Below are 18408 nucleotides of genomic sequence, written 5' to 3'. Positions count from 1 at the left end.
AGAAGAAGAAGAAGAAGAAGAAGAAGAAGAAGAATAATAATAAGTTTAAGATAGATAACAGTATGCTGGCTTTTCAAGCCACCATAATAAGTTTAAGATAGATAACAATATGCTGGCTTTTCAAGCCACCATAATAACCATAACATAAAAGGTGTTGTGGGAAGTAATCCATTAGGATTTATTGGTTTTAATCCTTAACATGACACCAATAAAAGGCAAAAAATTACCACTAGAGACCCACAGAACTAATAGAGTTTCTATTGAAATCAATACAATTTCCATTATAACCAACAAACCCATCAGAACTTCTGCGATGGTTTCTATTATTTAAACAGCAGGATGTCACTGCCCCATACCTCTCACCTAACAACATCATATTCAGAAAAATATCATTTAAATGGGGGGTTTTAAAACATGACATAGGCTATTAGTGATTTGATAAATATGTTTTAAAAATCCCTCATTTTTAGAAGCCCCGGAAGCTGGCTTGCGCTCTACGGTGCCCTCTGCAGCCTGGAGGTGGAACGGTAGCTTTGATCTCTGACCTAAAGCCTCAAACGTCATGGCAATTACATAAAATCTCGCTTTGGTTCTTGAATTTACTGGTCGTCGAAATCTCCGATCGCCAGGTATTTTTTTGGTAGGACAGAAGTAAAGCGTTAACGACTGCTTGGATGTTTTTTGCTAACTTCCTGTGAGTGTGATGAGGAAGTGTAAACAGCTCGCATGGAGGGCGTGTCTCTCTTATATGTTCCTGAATCTGTGATCATGGGGATTTCTCTTTAAAACATGTGTCTTTAGTGCTAGATTATGGGGGACGCGGCGGTAGCGAAGCGGCGGGAGCAGCTGACGCGGTGGTCGGGCTCCAGTACGGACAAAGAGCCGGCGGTGCCGCGGAGTCGCTGGAGAGGAGAGACGAGCACCAGAGCTCCTGATGGAGGCAGACCAGACACCAATGAGCGGCAGAAAAAAAACAGGTTTGGAGATTCATCACCAACACCAAAACAAAAAGAACGTTTTACAACTAATTAGCCATATAATAATTCCTCGATGTAAACAAGCATTCTGGAGGATATCTGAATAAACCAGTCCCCGTGTTTCTGAGCTTAACGCTTTAATTAAGATACCCAGATTTAGTTGGCTATTTCTGGTGTCAAGGACCATCTGTCATGCATTGGATTACAATCTGCTTCAACGCCTTTGCTTATTAGTCCATTTTTTAGAAAACCAAAGAAGCTATTATTATTCTTCATAAAGCCTCATAAAAGCTGAAGCTAATGGTTGCAGTTGTGTAAACTGAATTACAGTATTTTTTGAGAAGGGTTTTGATTTTAATTCACATTACCCCAGTCCTTGATTTGTGACCACGGGGCTAGTGTAAGCCTTTGGTCATATACTCATATCTTGTTTTTGATGTATTATTACATGTATGAGTTAGTAAAGGTGTAGTGGCTGTTACTGTGAATGGTTTGAGGTGACACAATGATGCCCAATACAGTTTCCAGATAGTCTGTCTCCCTTCTCTCAGGTGGCGGGTAACATTTGAGAAAACTGCAGAGTTCCTAGCAGTGTGTGCTAGCGGCGACACGGAGGAGGCCAAAGCGATGCTGAGAGAAGTGTTATTAAATGGAGAGGATGATGTGGTGAACTGTGCCAATGCAGATGGAATAACAGCTTTACACCAGGTAAGAACTCTTCTGCATTTCATGCGTTAAAAAAAAGGAAAGAAATCATTTTAAAATGAATATATAATTTGTCTGACGGCACAGACTGCAGTGCTGTTTTGCAACAATGGTTTCTGGACATTTTATTTTGCAGGGTCTCTTTTAATTGTAACTGTAAAAACATTTTAATTGCAAGTTTTTGTGTTTTACATTTAATCAATCATGCTGGTGTTTTAATTTTTGCTTATTTCTGTAAAAATCTCATAAACTATACACAATGTTTTTTTTTCCCTCCTTACAGGCCTGTATTGATGGCAGTATGGAGATGGTAGATTTTCTTCTGTCTCATGGTGCCAATGTTAACCAGGTGGACAGTGAGGGTTGGACTCCTCTTCACGTGGCTGCGTCCTGTGGAAACCTGGAGATAGCAGAGTATGTTATGAATGACTTCTAATATGTATATTTCAATAGGGCTAGGCGGCATGACAAAAATCTCATATCCTGATATTGATATAGAACCATTTCTATAAATTTATTCAATTATTCATTTATACAGGGTGCCTTAACTTAAAAAGTCTTAATGTCTTAAATTGCAAAAACTAAATTTTAGGTGTTAAAAAGTCTTACCCAAATATTTTGTTGTCGGTTTTAATTAATCTCAAACAGGTTATTAATTTTCCTAAGTTCCGTTGTTACAAACATAGTTCGTTGATTTGACATTTCCCAAATCCATCGTTCCAATGAACATTCGTAAACTGAATCGCAAACTTCTATACTTGCAACTACACCTCTGGAGCTGTAGTTAGAAACATAGTTCCTGGCTGTGTTCTATTTTCATATTATTTTTAAAGTTCAGTTTTAGGGATCTTCATGTTTACAATAGCACTCCCTTAGCAGTGCACTTTGAAAACATTGATGTCATTTTGAACACAGCCGTGGCTCATGACGAAAGCTATAGGTGACCTATTATTTAAAAGCGGAATTTATGTTATGTTTCCAAAGCTTGTGAAAACATAAATAAATGGCATACGTTAATGCTTTTAATTTATAGTAGGTTATTTATTAAGTATGTGTACTGTATATGACATGGGCCTACTGGTTGGAACAATTATGCAGTGGTTTGCATGTGTCAAATTGTAAAAGTAGACTTTTCAAAAAATAAATGAAATAAACAATATCCTACTTAATAATAATAATAATCGTCATCATCATTAATATTATTAATTTTTTTTTTTCATTTCCTAATGAATAATAGATATTACATTTAATTTCTTAATAAATAGCCTCATTATTTATTTATTTATATGATTTTATATATATCATTAGAATACTTGTTAGATTTGTAAGTGATTTTATGTTAATTTAGAATAGATTATGGAATGTTTTAAAGGGCACCTATGGTAAAAAACTTTACAAGCTGTTTGGACAGAAATGTGTGTAAGTATAGTGTATAAACTGTCATATTGGGGTGAAATAAACACACCTAGTCCTTTTTTTTTTCAAATTTAACAAGATAAAAACGGTAGACCAATTGGAGCGGTTTTCAGATCGACCGCAACTTTACGTAGGAGTGCGGTCCCCCCGCCCACCAATATTGATTGACAGCTGCGCGCATTAACATGTCCCAGTAGTCACGTGTATAATCATATCAACAAGAGAGGACGAGCGCAAATCAACCGGGAATAAAAGGTCTGTTCAGTTTGCTAGGTTCAACATGATCAAGAGTGAGTTTTACAAGTTTAAAATGTTTTAAAACAGTGCATGTGTGTAATGAATTATAGCGATTCACTTCAGATTCACTTAATCAGCACAGCCGCATGTCAGAACAATTATAAAAGAAGATGCTTCAGTCCCGCTTTGTGGACATTAAATCAGGTTTATTTTGTACATTAACATAACAGATATCCATACAGCAGTGGATATTACCAGTATCATGTCACATATGCGTGCAAAACAAGTGCAAAGCTTAACGCGCTGTCTCTCTCTCTGTGTCTGTGTGTGTCTGCGCTATGTGTGTGTGTGTGTGTGTCTGCGCTATGCTTGTGTGTATGTCTGCGCTATGTGTGTGTGTGTGTCTACGCTATGTGTGTGTGTGTGTGTGTGTGTGTCTGCGCTATGTGTGTGTGTGTATGTGTCTGCGCTATGTGTGTGTGTCCTCTCTGTGTGTGTGCGTGAACTTTGTAATGATATTGTGTGTGACTCATTGTTGCAAATCCACAAAAAAATGAATTAAATACTCATTGATAAAGTTCTTACTGTAGTATTTTTCACACATGTTACGTGAGATCTGCTTCCTGAGGCAGCCGAGGGCGGCGATTGCTGACAGGCACATGGGAACAGTGGGCGGGGAGGACTAGCCTTAAAGGCCCAGTACAAAAAACAGCAACAACTTTTTTTCAGCTGTAATATAGACTCTTCAAACAGCTATAATAAATAATCTGATGGGTGTTTTGAGCTGAAACTTTACAGACACATTCTGGGGACACAAAAGACTTATATTAAATATGACAAAAATGGTAACCTATGTGCCCTTTAAAACATAGGCCCTAAATGTGCCATTTACACCTATTTCAATTAATATGGAATACGAGTGTTTTTATCAAAACTAATATTGGATTTTTTTTTAAATGCGTGTGCGTGTAAAACAATATAATTTGCACAAAGAAATTATGGGGTTCTTCTCTAAAGAAGTTGTTACCACCCTGTTTAGTGTATCATTATGGATGTTTATTTGGGAAACGCACCCCTGAATGACACCCATCAGCAGTCCATCTCAACAGACCTTTTAACAAAAGTAAATTTTTTTTAGCTCTACTTGCAATATGGTTTACTTATCTACCTTAAAATAACATTTGTTTAAAAGTTATCCATGTATTTTTAGTGTATACAACTGAAATTTCATTCACGATGGGCCTAAAAAGTCTTAAATTTGACTTTTGACTTTAGGGCAAATGTTTGATTTAAAATATATATAATTCTAGAATAAATAAAATATAATACACTTTTCAACACCAAAATTAAAGGTGTAACATTAAAAAGAATTGCAAAATAAAATGAAAAATGTAATTGTAATTTCAAAATGAGCTTTCTCACGGTTTTATTTTTGTTTCTGTCTGCATCCCTATAATTAATGTATATTAAGTACTACCCTAAACAACGTATTAAACAAAAGTACTACCCTAAATGATAAGTATAATATGAAGTGATATACTTTTTAATTTGGTCCATTACAATAAATATTGCACAGCTGTTTAGATTATTATGGGGTTTAACTTACAATTTTCTAATGTTTTAAATATAAATTTATGCATTTGGTAGATGCTGTTATACAAGGCAATTGAAGGTACACATTTTACCAGTCATAGCTTTTGCGTGGTATCAAACCCACAACCTTGGTGTTGTTTGCACCATTCTCTACTTACTATTTAAGATACAGGAACAATATTGTTATGACCGAGTCAGTAAATAACTAACTAGCATTCAGTATTCTGCAACTAATTGCAACTAATATTAAGGTTTATGGTTGTTCTGTCTGAAACGCATGTTTCAAAAGCATAACAAAACCTTTGCACATCGTATACAGTTAGTATCAATTATGTCAGAAATGCATCTTGTGAATCTCAGAATACATAAAATCAGTTAAAATGAGATATAACAACTTAAAGTAAATAAGCCTAAAACTTACAATTTAGCAATATATATACATACCAAAATTCCTTTTAAAATTCATTTAAATTAGGAAGCAATGATAATTATTAAGCGACTAATGAATGATAATTATTAATGGGAGGCTGTTGACATCCAGCTCCCCTCGCTGGGTATAACGCTGGGTATATAGAGTTTTAAAGTCAAGCCATATTCTCATTTAAACCTATTACTAAACATAACTCATTCGACCAACAGAGGTGGAGCTGGATTAGACCAAACCCCATCCATTGCGCCTAGAGAGGCAGAGTTGAATGTTTTTTTTGGCCCTGCCCTGAACACTGTTTGAAAAGACTAGGATTAAATTTATGTCATCAGATGAGGACTTCATAATATAGTCAGTACCCACCCACATCCTTTGAACACAAGAGGTCACTCTATTACCATTTTGCTAATGAGAGCAGCGGGGTAGTCATTAATTGGAACAGATATTGCAATGAGTGTGTGTTCTACACACAGGCTTTAAGGCCCTTTGGCCTAGGAGAACATAAGGGTGGGTTTGGGGGGAGTCCAATAATAGAGTGTGCGTGGGTCAACCTCAGTCAGCTGGGGTCTCATTTATAAATGTGGCCCATGCACTAAACTACTTCCCATGCAAAAGTTGTGATGTATAAAAACAAACTCGAATATATATATATATATATATATATATATATATATATATATATATATATATATATATATATATATATATATATATATATATATATATATACATACACACACACAAGGGAGTAGCGGACATTTTAAAAGTGAGGGGGCGGCTGTATGAGATCATACGTTCATATAATTATTAATCACCTGTTTCTAAATGGTCTATCTCTAAAAGTGTGGGGGACACATCCCCCCCTCCCCCCGTTTGCTACGCCCCTGCATACACATACACATATGCATGCATACATACACACAGTTGAAGTCAGAATTATTAGCCCCCTTTGAATTTTTTTTCTTTTTAAAATATTTCCCAAATTATGTTTAATAGAGCAAGGAAATTTTCACATTATGTCAGATAATATTTTTTCTTCTGGAGAAAGTCTTATTTGTTTTATTTAGGCTAGAATAAAAGCAGTTTAATTAAAAAATAATAATAATTTAAGGTGAAAATTATTAGCCCTTTTAAGCTATATTTTTTTCGATAGTCTACAGAACAAGCCATTGTTAAATTAAATTTTATTTATTTCCATCAGATTTCTGCTCCAGCATGGGGCATCACTCTGCTCAGTGAACTGTGATGGTGACGTACCCCTGGACATTGCAAAAGATGAAGACACACAGATGCTGCTGCAGAAGCACATATTAACACAAGGTTAGACAACATTCTTCAGCATACCTTTTATGCTTCACACAAGAAATGCATATACTGTAGGTTTAAAGCAGGGACATGCGGTTAGTGGAGGCAGGTGAGGCAGTCCTCCCATGCCATCATGAGATGTATACTAATGATAAAATAAATATTTATCCACTGATCTGTGCTATAAATGCAATTTCTGTATGATTCAAATGATTTCAATAATTTTTATGATCACAATAATCACTGTATTTTGCATAAATCCTGTTCATTACAGGATAGGAAGCGAGCTGAGGCAGCACCGAGCTGTGCCTCACGTCAGATTGTGCAATCCCCTTCACACTGACTTAAGCACGCGCCTTTTTCTCACTCAGAAGCTCATTCTCACTCATTTTCATTAGATCAAGTTAATTAAATCCTTCATATTTTTTATGTTATGCAGAAGTGCACCAACCCTCATAATTAATCTATTTCTCATCAGGCATGGATTTGGAAGCAGCGAAGCGGGCAGAAGAGGAATGGATCATGCATGATGCCCGACACTGGCTCACAGATGGACTTCCTGCTAATTTATGCCAACCCCGAACTGGTGCAACTCCCTTACATGTAGCTGCAGCAAAAGGATATTTGGAGGCCATTAAGTAAGTGTGAATGCAAATAAAAAGTGTTTTCTTGTAGGATTGTTTAATCATATGAAATAAAATATCTTGGTAAGTCTTTAGGGAGCATTTCAACCAGTTAGTTAACAGCCTTTGCTCATGCAGTGTGTTCTGTCTGATCACAGAGTAGCCATTGTTTACTAATGTCTCTGTGCAAAGTGGAAGAAGAGTAGTGGCTTGTGAAGATGTTCTTCCAGCATAATTTTCCTTACATTGAAGTTTTTGTAGAGCAGAAGTCACTTAAGCTTCCTCTATACTGCATGATATCCCAAAATTTAATTGAAAAAAATAAATAGAAAAATAATTAATGGTATATACCTATATATCTTAAGGACTCCAAGAAGACTTGAAAGTAGGCCTGTCACGATTTCTATTTTTGGTGGTATGATATTGCTATACATTTTGTTGCTATATAAACTATATTAATGTACTTTTAAAACCATTTTGACACTAATAGCATCATAATGCAAGTACACTCTTCCAAAGAACACATATTTTATTCTTAGGAATATTTCATTTAATTATAGTCATTTTAACTATTTAATAATTAGGCATTGGAATCAGAATGTGAAATGTCCAAGGTAAAAAGAACTAGAAAAAAGTAACAGATCTATTTTCAGTCATCAGGCACTCACATGAAAATATACTATAGTAATTTATAGTACATATTATAGTGTTTTTTTTAACCATACTGACATGTACACCTCCAATAGAAGTGTGCAATCAGCTAAAATGTGGTTGGAACAGTTTTTTTTATGTATGGTTGATTTATATTGTATCACCAAAAATTATTGAGGACATGTACACGCGATAAGTCAGTATATTGATTATTGTGACAGTCCTACTTGAAAACATTTTAAAATGTAAAAAAAAAAATTTATGCATTGCTCTCAATCGTTTGCTTTATTTGATCATAGAACCAGGATTCTAAGGTCATGGTCTTAAAAAGACTGGGTGTACAGTTTGTGGTAGCCTAATTTTGAAATTAGAAGTCCAAGTAAACTAACAAACAAAAACTTTACTCACTAAATAACAAATAAAGTGTATTAAAGTGGTCATGAACGTATAACAAGACTTTTAGTTTATTCACTGAAATTTAAGAGGCCATTGTACAAAAACTATATCCTTTAAGTTTCAGAACTGAAAGCGTCTTTCTTTCTGAAATAATAACATTTATTGACACCACACCCAAAAAAAACGCTAGATTCTATAATGTGCCTATCTACGTTGGTAACACTGCTTTCACTAATGAATATCAACGCCTAATTATGTACCCCGACCACTTATTCACACATGACAATAATGCGAAATGACAAATGGTGCTAAACTGAATTGAGAAACTGAACAATAAACAATGGTTAAGATCGCAACATATTGTTTAGTGCCTTGTGGAAAAACACAGTCACTGCTAAACATTTCTTTTGCAAAGTATACACACATGAAAATGACAGACAGCATTGAATTATTTTTTTATGTATTATTTTTAAATCAAGACATTTAACAATTTTTGTTGGCATTGACTTTTTATATTATTAGTTATGAGCTTACAAGATGCTATAGGATTGATTATGGATTTTTTTTATTTCTGAAGAGAACCATTAGATAATCATTAGAATGTTTAGTCTTTTTTTTTTTTTTTATGTCAGCAAACAATGCTAAAACACAACAGCTGTGCATAAAACAATATTACAAAATACAGTAAGACTAAAATGTGAATGTAATGAAGTTGATGACCACCTGGCCACCAGGAAGAAGAAGGTGGAGAGCCAACAGACTTTAAAATAATTTTAATAAGGAAAAAATGAAACCAACAGGTCACAGATCATCACAGAGGCTACCGCCAAACTGAAAGCAAAAGCAAAACATAATATGTCCAGGCCTGGACCTCTCTCATCTTCCACTGCTGTCTCTCCTCCATTTATTATCCAGAGCTCATCCGTAGGACTGGAGACCAAGCTTATAGGACTTATCACTCAAGCACCGGACTCGCCCTATTCCCATGGCTTTTAATATATATATATATATACATATATATATATATATATATATATATATATATATATATATATATATATATATATATATATATATATATATATATATATATATATATATATATATATATATATATATTAGACTATATAAAGCTTACATTAAATTAAGCTCAAATTTGCCTATTTTCAATTGTTTAAAGAGAAGATCTATAACCTCACTAGAGCCTCAGGCACGCAAAATATTTAGTTAATCATTGCAAACTTGACATCACAGCCTGATCATATTATTATTGTGCGTGCGTGCATGCATGCATGTATGTATGTATGTATGTATGTATGTATGTATGTATAGATATTTAAATAAATCATCATAAGTGGACCTCAGATTTTTTTTTTTTAAAGTAGTAAACTATCTCAGAAACAACTACAGAAACTAGGAGAACTAGTGTTAAATGTATTATTATGCAAAGTGTCTATTTTTTGTTTTCCCACTTTGTATGTAAAATAGACTCCTAATATATAACATAATTTTCTATGATTTTGTTCAGTGTTTATACTAAAACTGGAACTGAAACTGTAAACATAGTTCTAGTAATAGTTTTCACTAAAAACCGTCCCTCTCGCTAGCTTGTCATACAGTACCCATAACAATTCAGACATTCAGACTTTTTTGTAACTTAGTTTGGCTGTTAACCTTGAATACAATAGATCAAAATAAATAAAAAATAATATTATATCTCCAATAATATCAGTTGTTTGATTATATTTTAGATTATACACAAGTGTTTTTGAATATTTGTTTTTAATTATTGCTAATTTATGGTGTACATATGTTATATAAATACAAAAACAAAACAAAAAAAAAACTTTTAGCATTCAATTGAACATTTGTTCAGATGACTTTTTTTATTCTATCTGTATCTCAGATTGTTGTGTCAGTGTGGTCTGGATGTCAGTGCCAAAGACTGTGATGGCTGGACTCCTCTCCATGCTGCAGCTCATTGGGGTCAAAGTGATGCCTGTCGTTTGCTTGCTGAGCAGCTGTGTGACATGGAGGCCCATAGTAATAGGGTGAGTTCACTGACAGAGAAGAGATGTGCTAAAAAAATCTTAAACCTTGGTCCTTGTTGACTCATATAATGCAAGTCAATGGTTGCCATTGCTCTAAAAATAAAAAATAAATAAAGTCTGGACTGTCGTGAACACAGGATAGTTTGCAGAAATCATGGGTTAAATGCAGCAATTTATCCACAGATGCTGTAAGTATTTATTTTTATTTTGCTTGTATATGTTTAAAATTCTTAAGGGGTGGCAGCAGCTATTGACTTGCATCATTTGAATGATCACTAGGATCCAACTAAATTTTTTTTTAATGTTCTAATGAATAAAAAAGCCAACTATACCCTGGATGGCCTGAGATTAAGTAAATGAACAGCAAACTTTAAATTTGTCAGAGATGTGAGTGCACGGGAGTCATGCACCCTCAAAGGAAGAGGAAGTGTGGAGCTTCTGTTCTGTATCAAAATGCACCACAGCTCTGCACCAGCAGAAGCAGCAATGCTGTTAGCCATAGTTGTGTTTCACATTGTGTAGGTGGATGTATGTGTGCGTGCATGTTTGTGAGATGATGATGTTGATGATAACTGATCTTTTTTTGTTTTGTTTTTATAAGGGTCAGAGTCCATTTGATGTGGCAGATGAGAGTGTTGCGTCTTTACTGGAAGAGCTGTCTAAAAGACAGGCTAATGTGAGAGAAACACACACATACACCTCTTTCTAAAATCATTTTAGATTCACAAGTATGAAATCCACTGTCTGTGTATGTCGTGGCCTATTGTGCTTATTTACATATTTATGCCATTGGAACCTTAAAATACCTGAAAATAATAATAAAATATTCTACTCAAGTAAAAGTACTGTTACTTCCAAAAATATTACTTAAAGTAGTTACGTCTATAAATCTGCTCAAGTAAAAGTAAAAATTAACTCATTAAAATGTACTCCTGAGTAAATAGTAACTATTTCTTAAAAGGGACAGGAGGATATACATCTCCAATTAGTTGATTTTATTTAAATAAACAACTTGAAAAATTGAAGGACCAATAACAAAAACTTATATAATTATTTAGAATATTTTAAAGATTATCCTATTTAACTATGTAAACAAATTCTAATGCAACATCTATTATGTTATCTAAATTGTGCATAGACAAGTCCCCGATAATATCTAATCCTGGTGCTAATGAACATTAGCAATGCTACGAACACAGTTGGGCATGTTACTTCCAAAATGGAATATAGATTACTAGTTACAGTCATTTTTTTTTCTAATTGGTTACTTTGCGGTATTAATGTCTCCAGACATTTTGTATTACTTTTAGGTTACTTTAACCAAAATAACCACAGAAGTACGACGACATTTTCAAAAGTTTGTCTATGTTTTCATATACATTTTGCTATTAATTGTAATCATTCAAAGAGATTTTTTGTTTTTACAAGGAGTCTGACATTAGCAAGTACTCCACACAGAGATCTGATCATTTGACATCTTTTCTTTTAAATATTAAATATTGGGTGGTGGGGAGCCTCCCTGCATCCATTGTGGTCTGGATCATATCATCTGTGCGCTGCTTTATTTGCACATGGTAATGATCTTTTAGATGTCGAATCAAGTGCAGTGAAGTGTTTCACGCACAAGCCGTGTTGCGCCACTAAGAGTAGGGAATGTAAGAAAATGTAAGTTTAAGATAATTTCTTCAATTCATCTTTATTACTATAGCGCTTTTACAATGTAGACTGTGTCAAAGAGTCTTCACATAGAAGATCATAGTAAATTGAAATGGTGTCAGTCCAGTTTTCAGTGTTGAAGTTCAGTTCAGTGTAATTTAATATTCCCTGCTGGGAGCTAGGCAGACACTGAAGAGCAAATCCATCGATACGTAGCTCCACAGGTCCTTAACCATGCAAGCTAGACACTAGTGACGATATACAGCCATATTGGACTGCTACAAGTGTGATATTGCATTTATCATTTTTCAGTTCAACAGCATAATCAAGTAAATAAAAAGGAAAATCAAACACAGAGATTCTAAAAATCTTTTGTATGAGGAACTACTTTCTTCTGCCATTCATTCACATCTGCAGCTGTCGTAAGAACAGCAGAAACCGTTGCTACTTCACAAACGTCACTTTAGAGCTAGTATTTGAATGATTCTCTAGCGTAATATCTAAAGTGATGACAAAACAGGTGATTTTGCTCGCATTTTAAGATTATAAGGCTGAACGCTATGAAATGCCATCAATCTTCAGAGATTTCCCAGTATTTTTATGTTGCAATCAGGATATCACAATAATTAACCAAAGCAAAGCAAACGCTAGCAAATTACTATAGTATAAATGCAGCACTACAACATACAAAAGAGAGAGATCAACATACAATGTCACCTACCAGTTTTATAATGATTTCATCAACTGTAATGTGAAATTGTTAAAATTGAGTTTTTCTTCTCTAAGGGCTTATAATGTGATGTCTGTCGTCATCTTGTGGTGGAGTGTCAATTGTCTTTACTCTGCTCAGTATGACAGACTGATGGATGCCAATGTGCTGTATCGAAAATTATACCAAAATTATAAATATTTAAAATAGGCACTATCCTTATAAATAAACTGCATTGTTGCAATCTAGTCAACTACATTCTCACCTAAAAAAGCCTCAAACATTATGTTGTTCAACAGCTTCAATATTTGTCAAGTTGTAGTGAGTTTATTGATCTGCTGCCGGAGTAATACAGAATGGTGAGGAGGCTGTACAAATGCTGTTATTGCAGAATATTGCTTGGCTATTATCCAATCGAATCATTTGTTTTCTAAATGTAGAATTAGCAGTAAGCAACAGTGCAAAGTTTGAAAGTACAAAACTCCATTACATTTTTTTTTTTAAAGATTTATTTTTGGCCTTTTTGCCTTTATTAGATAGGACAGTAATGAGACGGGAAGCGAAGTTGGAGAGAGAGAGGGAGAGAGAGAGAGAGAGGGGGTTAGTGTTGGGATATGTCCTCGAGCCGGGATTCGAACTCGGGACGCCCTGACGTGCCACTGCACCAAAAATTTTTTTTTATTAAAGACCCACAGACTCTAAAGTGTGACGATTAAATAAATTTAGTTTGTTTTGTTAATTTTGTTAATTCTGTTTATTTTAGTGGAGGACTGAACAACAAAATTCACAGACCTCAAATGTCAATCCTGCGAACAAGAAACGCAGGTGAGAACAATGATTAGGTTTTCAGGCTGTGTCTGTCGTAAGCTTTTTTTTCACTCATGCATCTGTCTCTTAGGAGCTCAGTGTGCCGGATGAGCAGCAGGGATAAAATAAGCGTACAGGACCAGTCTAAAGAACGAGGGGTTTCAGGAGAACTGGAACTCAGTGATGAGAGAGAAAGCAGCCCAGGTTTGTCTTTCTCTCATGCTCTCACATACAAAAACATCCAGAATATTCACACAAATCAAACACACCTGAGTACATGATTGAATATGTTTTTCATCTCTTTTGTAGAAAGCTCAACAGTGTCATCTCCAGAGAGCATTGCTCCATCTTCTGGGGTAAAACACACAGTCTTCTCTGCCTTTTATTTCAATGTCAAAACTCAAGTGAAAAAACAGATACTGAGTGAAAGTATTGCCCAGTTATCAGGACATCAAGAATCTGGATCAAAATATAATTAAATAGAAGTAAAAAAAAAACACGCTTAAATAGTACTTAAGTATTAAAAAAGGAAAAGTACCCAGCCCATCATCATCATTTTGATAGTTTTAATAACTCATTTCTAATAACTGATTTCTTTTTATCTTTGCTATGATGACAGTGAATTATATTTGACTTGATATTTTTCAAGACACTTCTATACAACTTAAAGTGACATTTAAAGGCTTAACTAGGTTAATTAGGGTAACTAGGCAGGTTAGGGTAATTAGGCAAGTTATTGTATAACGATGGTTTGTTCCGTAGACAATCGAAAAAAAAATATAGCTTAAAAGGGCTAATAATTTTGTCCTTAAAATGGTGTTTTACACCACACACACACACACACACACACACACACACACACACACACACACACACACACACACACACACACACACACACACGAGTAGCAGTGCAATTTTGCTGTATATGCCAGTGATGATATACAGTCATATTGCACTGCTAAGAGTGTGAAATTGCATTTATGCAACAGTTCGACGGCATAATCAGGTATATAAAAGTAAAAGCAAACATGGAGAGTGTAAAAATCCTTTGTATAAGGAACTACTTTCCTCCACCATTCATTCACATCTGCAGCTGTCGTCAGAACAGCAGAAACCATTGCTACTTCTCAAACGTCACTTCAGAGCTAATTTTATAGTATAATAATTCTCTAGTGTGATATCTGAAGTGATGACAAAACAGGTGATTTTGCTCACATTTTAAGATTATGAGGCTGAATGGCATGAAATGCCATCAGTCTACAGAGATTTCCCAGTGTATATACAACAAAAAAAGGAGATTCTTCTTTCATAATTTTGAAACATCTTTTAATGTAAAATGCCATAAACTAATAATTGTTTCTTTACCCTACACATGTTCCAAGCCTTTATGACAACACAATATTAACTGTAAATCAAATGATTATGTCAGGATTCTATTTGTATTTTACAAATGTATGTTTATATTTAATTAAAAATTCAAAAGTTAACATTTAATTAAATTTAGTTTAACTTAGATTCTTAGTTTTTCAGGATTCATAGGTACAGGTTTTAAGTAAAATGTGCATTTTGCTTTATGAAGTATTGAAATATGAAATATTTATGGCAAATATAATTATTATGTTTATATATTTTATATAATATATTTTTCCAGAAAATAAATAACAAATGTTCCTTTATTTGTTATGCTTAAAAAGCAGGGTTATTCAGCAAAATACTTCGAAATATTTCAAATACAAATAACATACAGTTGAAGTCAGGATTTTTAGCCCCCCTTTGAATTTTTTTCTTTTTTAAAATATAACCCAAATTATGTTTAACAGAGCAAGGAAATGCTCACAGTATGTCCGATTAATATTTTTTTCTTCTGGATAAAGTCTTATTTGTTTTTTTTCGGCTAGAATAAAAGCAGTTGAAATTTTTTTTGACCATTTTAGGGTCAGAATTATTAGCCCCTTTAAGCTATATATTTTTTAGTCTAAAAATAGACTATTTTTTTGACAGTCTACAGAACAAACCATCGTTATACAATAACTTGCCTAATTACCCAAACTTGCCCAGTTAACCTAATTAACCTAGTTAAGCCTTTAAATGTCACTAAGCTGTATAGAAAAAAATCTAGTAAATTATGATTTACTGTCATCATGGCAAAGATAAAAGAAAACAGTTTTTGGAAATGAGTTATTAAAACTATTATGTTTAGAAATGTGTTGAATAAAACTTCTTTGTTAAACAGAAATTGGGGGAAAACGGGGGGCTAATAATTCAGACTTCAACTGGAAACATGGCACTTATTTATTAATTTCTCTTAAGATTTTCTCAAAACTACAACATTTTCATAGAACATTTTCATGGAATAATACAAATATTATATTTTCAAACACACAACTAATTATAAAATAAAACTGAGAACTTTCTAGTGGTCTCTTCATTTTTCCGAAGCTGTATAACAGCTGAGACATTCCTGTGTAAAAACAGAAATCAATTATTCTTTCATGTTAAGTTTGCACATTTAGTTGTATGTTTACTATATTTAATGTGCACAAGATGGAAGAAAAAATAAAAAGAATGAAAAGAAGCTAATACTTTTTAGTTTAAAAGGCACTTATTTTACCCCTTTTCACAATTTAATTTAAGTCTTTTGTGTCTCCAGAATGTGTCTGTAAAGTTTCAGCTCAAAATACCCATCAGATTATTTATTATAGCATTTTAAGAAATTTGAGCTGTTAAGACATTGTAGCGGTTTTTGGTGCCTGTGCTTTTGATCCAAATGAGCTGTCTCTCTCGGCCTACCATTCCCATGTGCATGTCAGTGCTGTAGCCTTCACATAGGTAAACAGCACAGTGAATGAAGGATAAAGCAGATCTCCCTTACAGTAAGAACTTTGCCAATGGTTATTTGATATATTTGTTGTCAAGCCTTTCTGCAACGATGAGTCACACACCATGCCGTTATAAAGTTCGCGCACACACACACACACACACACACACACACTCACGTTTAGCTTTGCACTGTTTTTGCACGGTAAATATGACAGGATACATGTTAATATCCACTGCTGTATGGATATCCGTTATGTTAATGTACAAAATAAACCTGATTAAAGTTCACAAACTAGGATTGAAGTGTCTTTTATAATTGTACTGTCACGCGGCTGTGGTGTTGAAATATGTAAAGATTTTACTGTCTTTATTACAAACATGCACTGATTTAAAACCATTTTAAACTTGTAAAACTCCTTCTTAATGTGCAGCTGATCACAGAGAGCTGAACAGATTTTTTAATCCCAATTGCTTTGTGCACGTCCTATCTTGTTATGATTATACGCGTTACTACAGAGACATGTTATTACGCGTCTGTCAATCAATTCGCTGGGCGGGGTAACCGCACTCCTATGTCACATTGCAGTCTGCCTTAAATGGGGGAGATATGGATCCTATTTTAAGAATTTTAATAAAAAAAAGAGACTTATGTTTCTATCTCTCCAATATGACAGTGGACACACTATACCTACTCACAGCTCTGTCCAAACAGCTTATACAAATTGATTTTCATCATAGGTGCTCTTTAAATAATTGTTGAATGATCTGCAAGTACAAATGCCAAAAAATAGCACTTAAGTACAACAATCAATTTAAATTACTCAAGAGTTTTGCACCCCTGTTTATTACTGTATGTTTGTGCTCAGACCACTGAGGAGAAAGAAGTCAAGGCGAATGATCAAGACAGAGCGAGTCGCACAGCAGTTGTTCCTCCCACCCCTCAGAAGCGAGAATCACCAGCAGAGAGCCCCAGTAACACCTCTGGCGACGGAAGGAAGTAAGACTTTATCACTTTATATTTTCACCTATTTGCTTTCACACATTTGTCTTGCTACAATACAAATCGTATGAGTAACACTTAATAATAATATGGTTTAGTAGTTAACATTTGTCAACCAACTATGAGCTATAATAAAAATAGTTTCAGTATTTTATTTTTTTTTTTTTAAAAAGTTGATCAGTAGAAATATTTTTATTTAATGAGCATATTGGGAAATATTAGGTAACCGATCTAAACATTTGGAACCTTCTTGTAAAATGGTACCACATTGTGGAGAGAGAGAGAGATGTTGCGCATGTATTAAATATAACTGAAAATTGAAATAAAATGCTTTATTTAATTCAAGTAGTCACTTGTACGTAATAATTTTCTAGGGTTAAAACTTTAAACAGATTTTACATTTTTCCCTCATACTTTTGTCAGAATGGGTACGAAGTTGGCATTGAATTTCATTTGAAATGGTATTGAAAAGGTCTTAAAAAGCCTTGAATTTTATTTGGAGGATTCTGGGGGTACCCTTTAAAAGGTCCAGAGTTCATTTCAAGTGTGCTATTTGCATTTGGAATCTGTTACTGTCAACTCTCAAGATGAGATCCAAAGACCTGTCACAATCAGTCAAGCAAGCCATCATTAGGCTGAAAAAACTAAACAAACCCATCAGAGAGATGGCAAAAACATTAGGCATGACCAAAACAACTGTTTGGAACATTCTTTAAAAGAAAGAACCTACCAGTGAGCTCAGCAACACCAAAAGAACTGGAAGACCATGGAAACAACTGTGGTCGACGACTAAGAATTCTTTCGCTGGTGAAGAAAACACACTCTTCAGAACAGTTGGTCAGATCAAGAACACTCTCCAGGAGGCGGGTGTATGTGCATCTAAGTCAACACTCAAAAGAAGACTTCACCAGAGTGAATACAGAAGGTTCACCACAAGATGTAAACCATTGGTGAGCCTCAAAAAACAGGAAGGCCAGATTAGAGCTCTAAAAAAGCCTTCACAGTGCTGAAACAACATCCTATAGATAGACGA

General features: G+C 34.3%; 1 protein-coding gene across 4 annotated transcripts in view; it reads left to right on the top strand.

The window, feature by feature from the left end:
- Nucleotides 1-538: 538 nt before the first annotated feature.
- ppp1r12c (protein phosphatase 1, regulatory subunit 12C) overlaps nucleotides 539-18408 on the top strand; it is a 28470-nt gene continuing 10600 nt past the window's right edge. For 2 of the 4 annotated variants that reach the window (XM_056459758.1, XM_056459755.1), the window contains exons 1-11: nucleotides 706-977; nucleotides 1529-1685; nucleotides 1966-2096; nucleotides 6557-6675; nucleotides 7139-7298; nucleotides 10237-10381; nucleotides 10983-11057; nucleotides 13510-13571; nucleotides 13645-13757; nucleotides 13863-13909; nucleotides 17242-17372. In XM_056459758.1, the coding sequence (XP_056315733.1) occupies nucleotides 811-977; nucleotides 1529-1685; nucleotides 1966-2096; nucleotides 6557-6675; nucleotides 7139-7298; nucleotides 10237-10381; nucleotides 10983-11057; nucleotides 13510-13571; nucleotides 13645-13757; nucleotides 13863-13909; nucleotides 17242-17372 (1307 nt within the window). In that variant the 5' untranslated portion in view covers nucleotides 706-810. The other 2 variants (XM_056459757.1, XM_056459756.1) reach the window with 2 other exon arrangements.

Source organism: Danio aesculapii, chromosome 6 (genome assembly GCF_903798145.1).
Source record: "Danio aesculapii chromosome 6, fDanAes4.1, whole genome shotgun sequence".
In the NCBI taxonomy this organism is placed as follows: Eukaryota; Metazoa; Chordata; class Actinopteri; order Cypriniformes; family Danionidae; genus Danio; species Danio aesculapii.
Note: the sequence above shows the minus strand (reverse complement) of the source record. Positions and strands in the feature narration are given on the sequence as shown.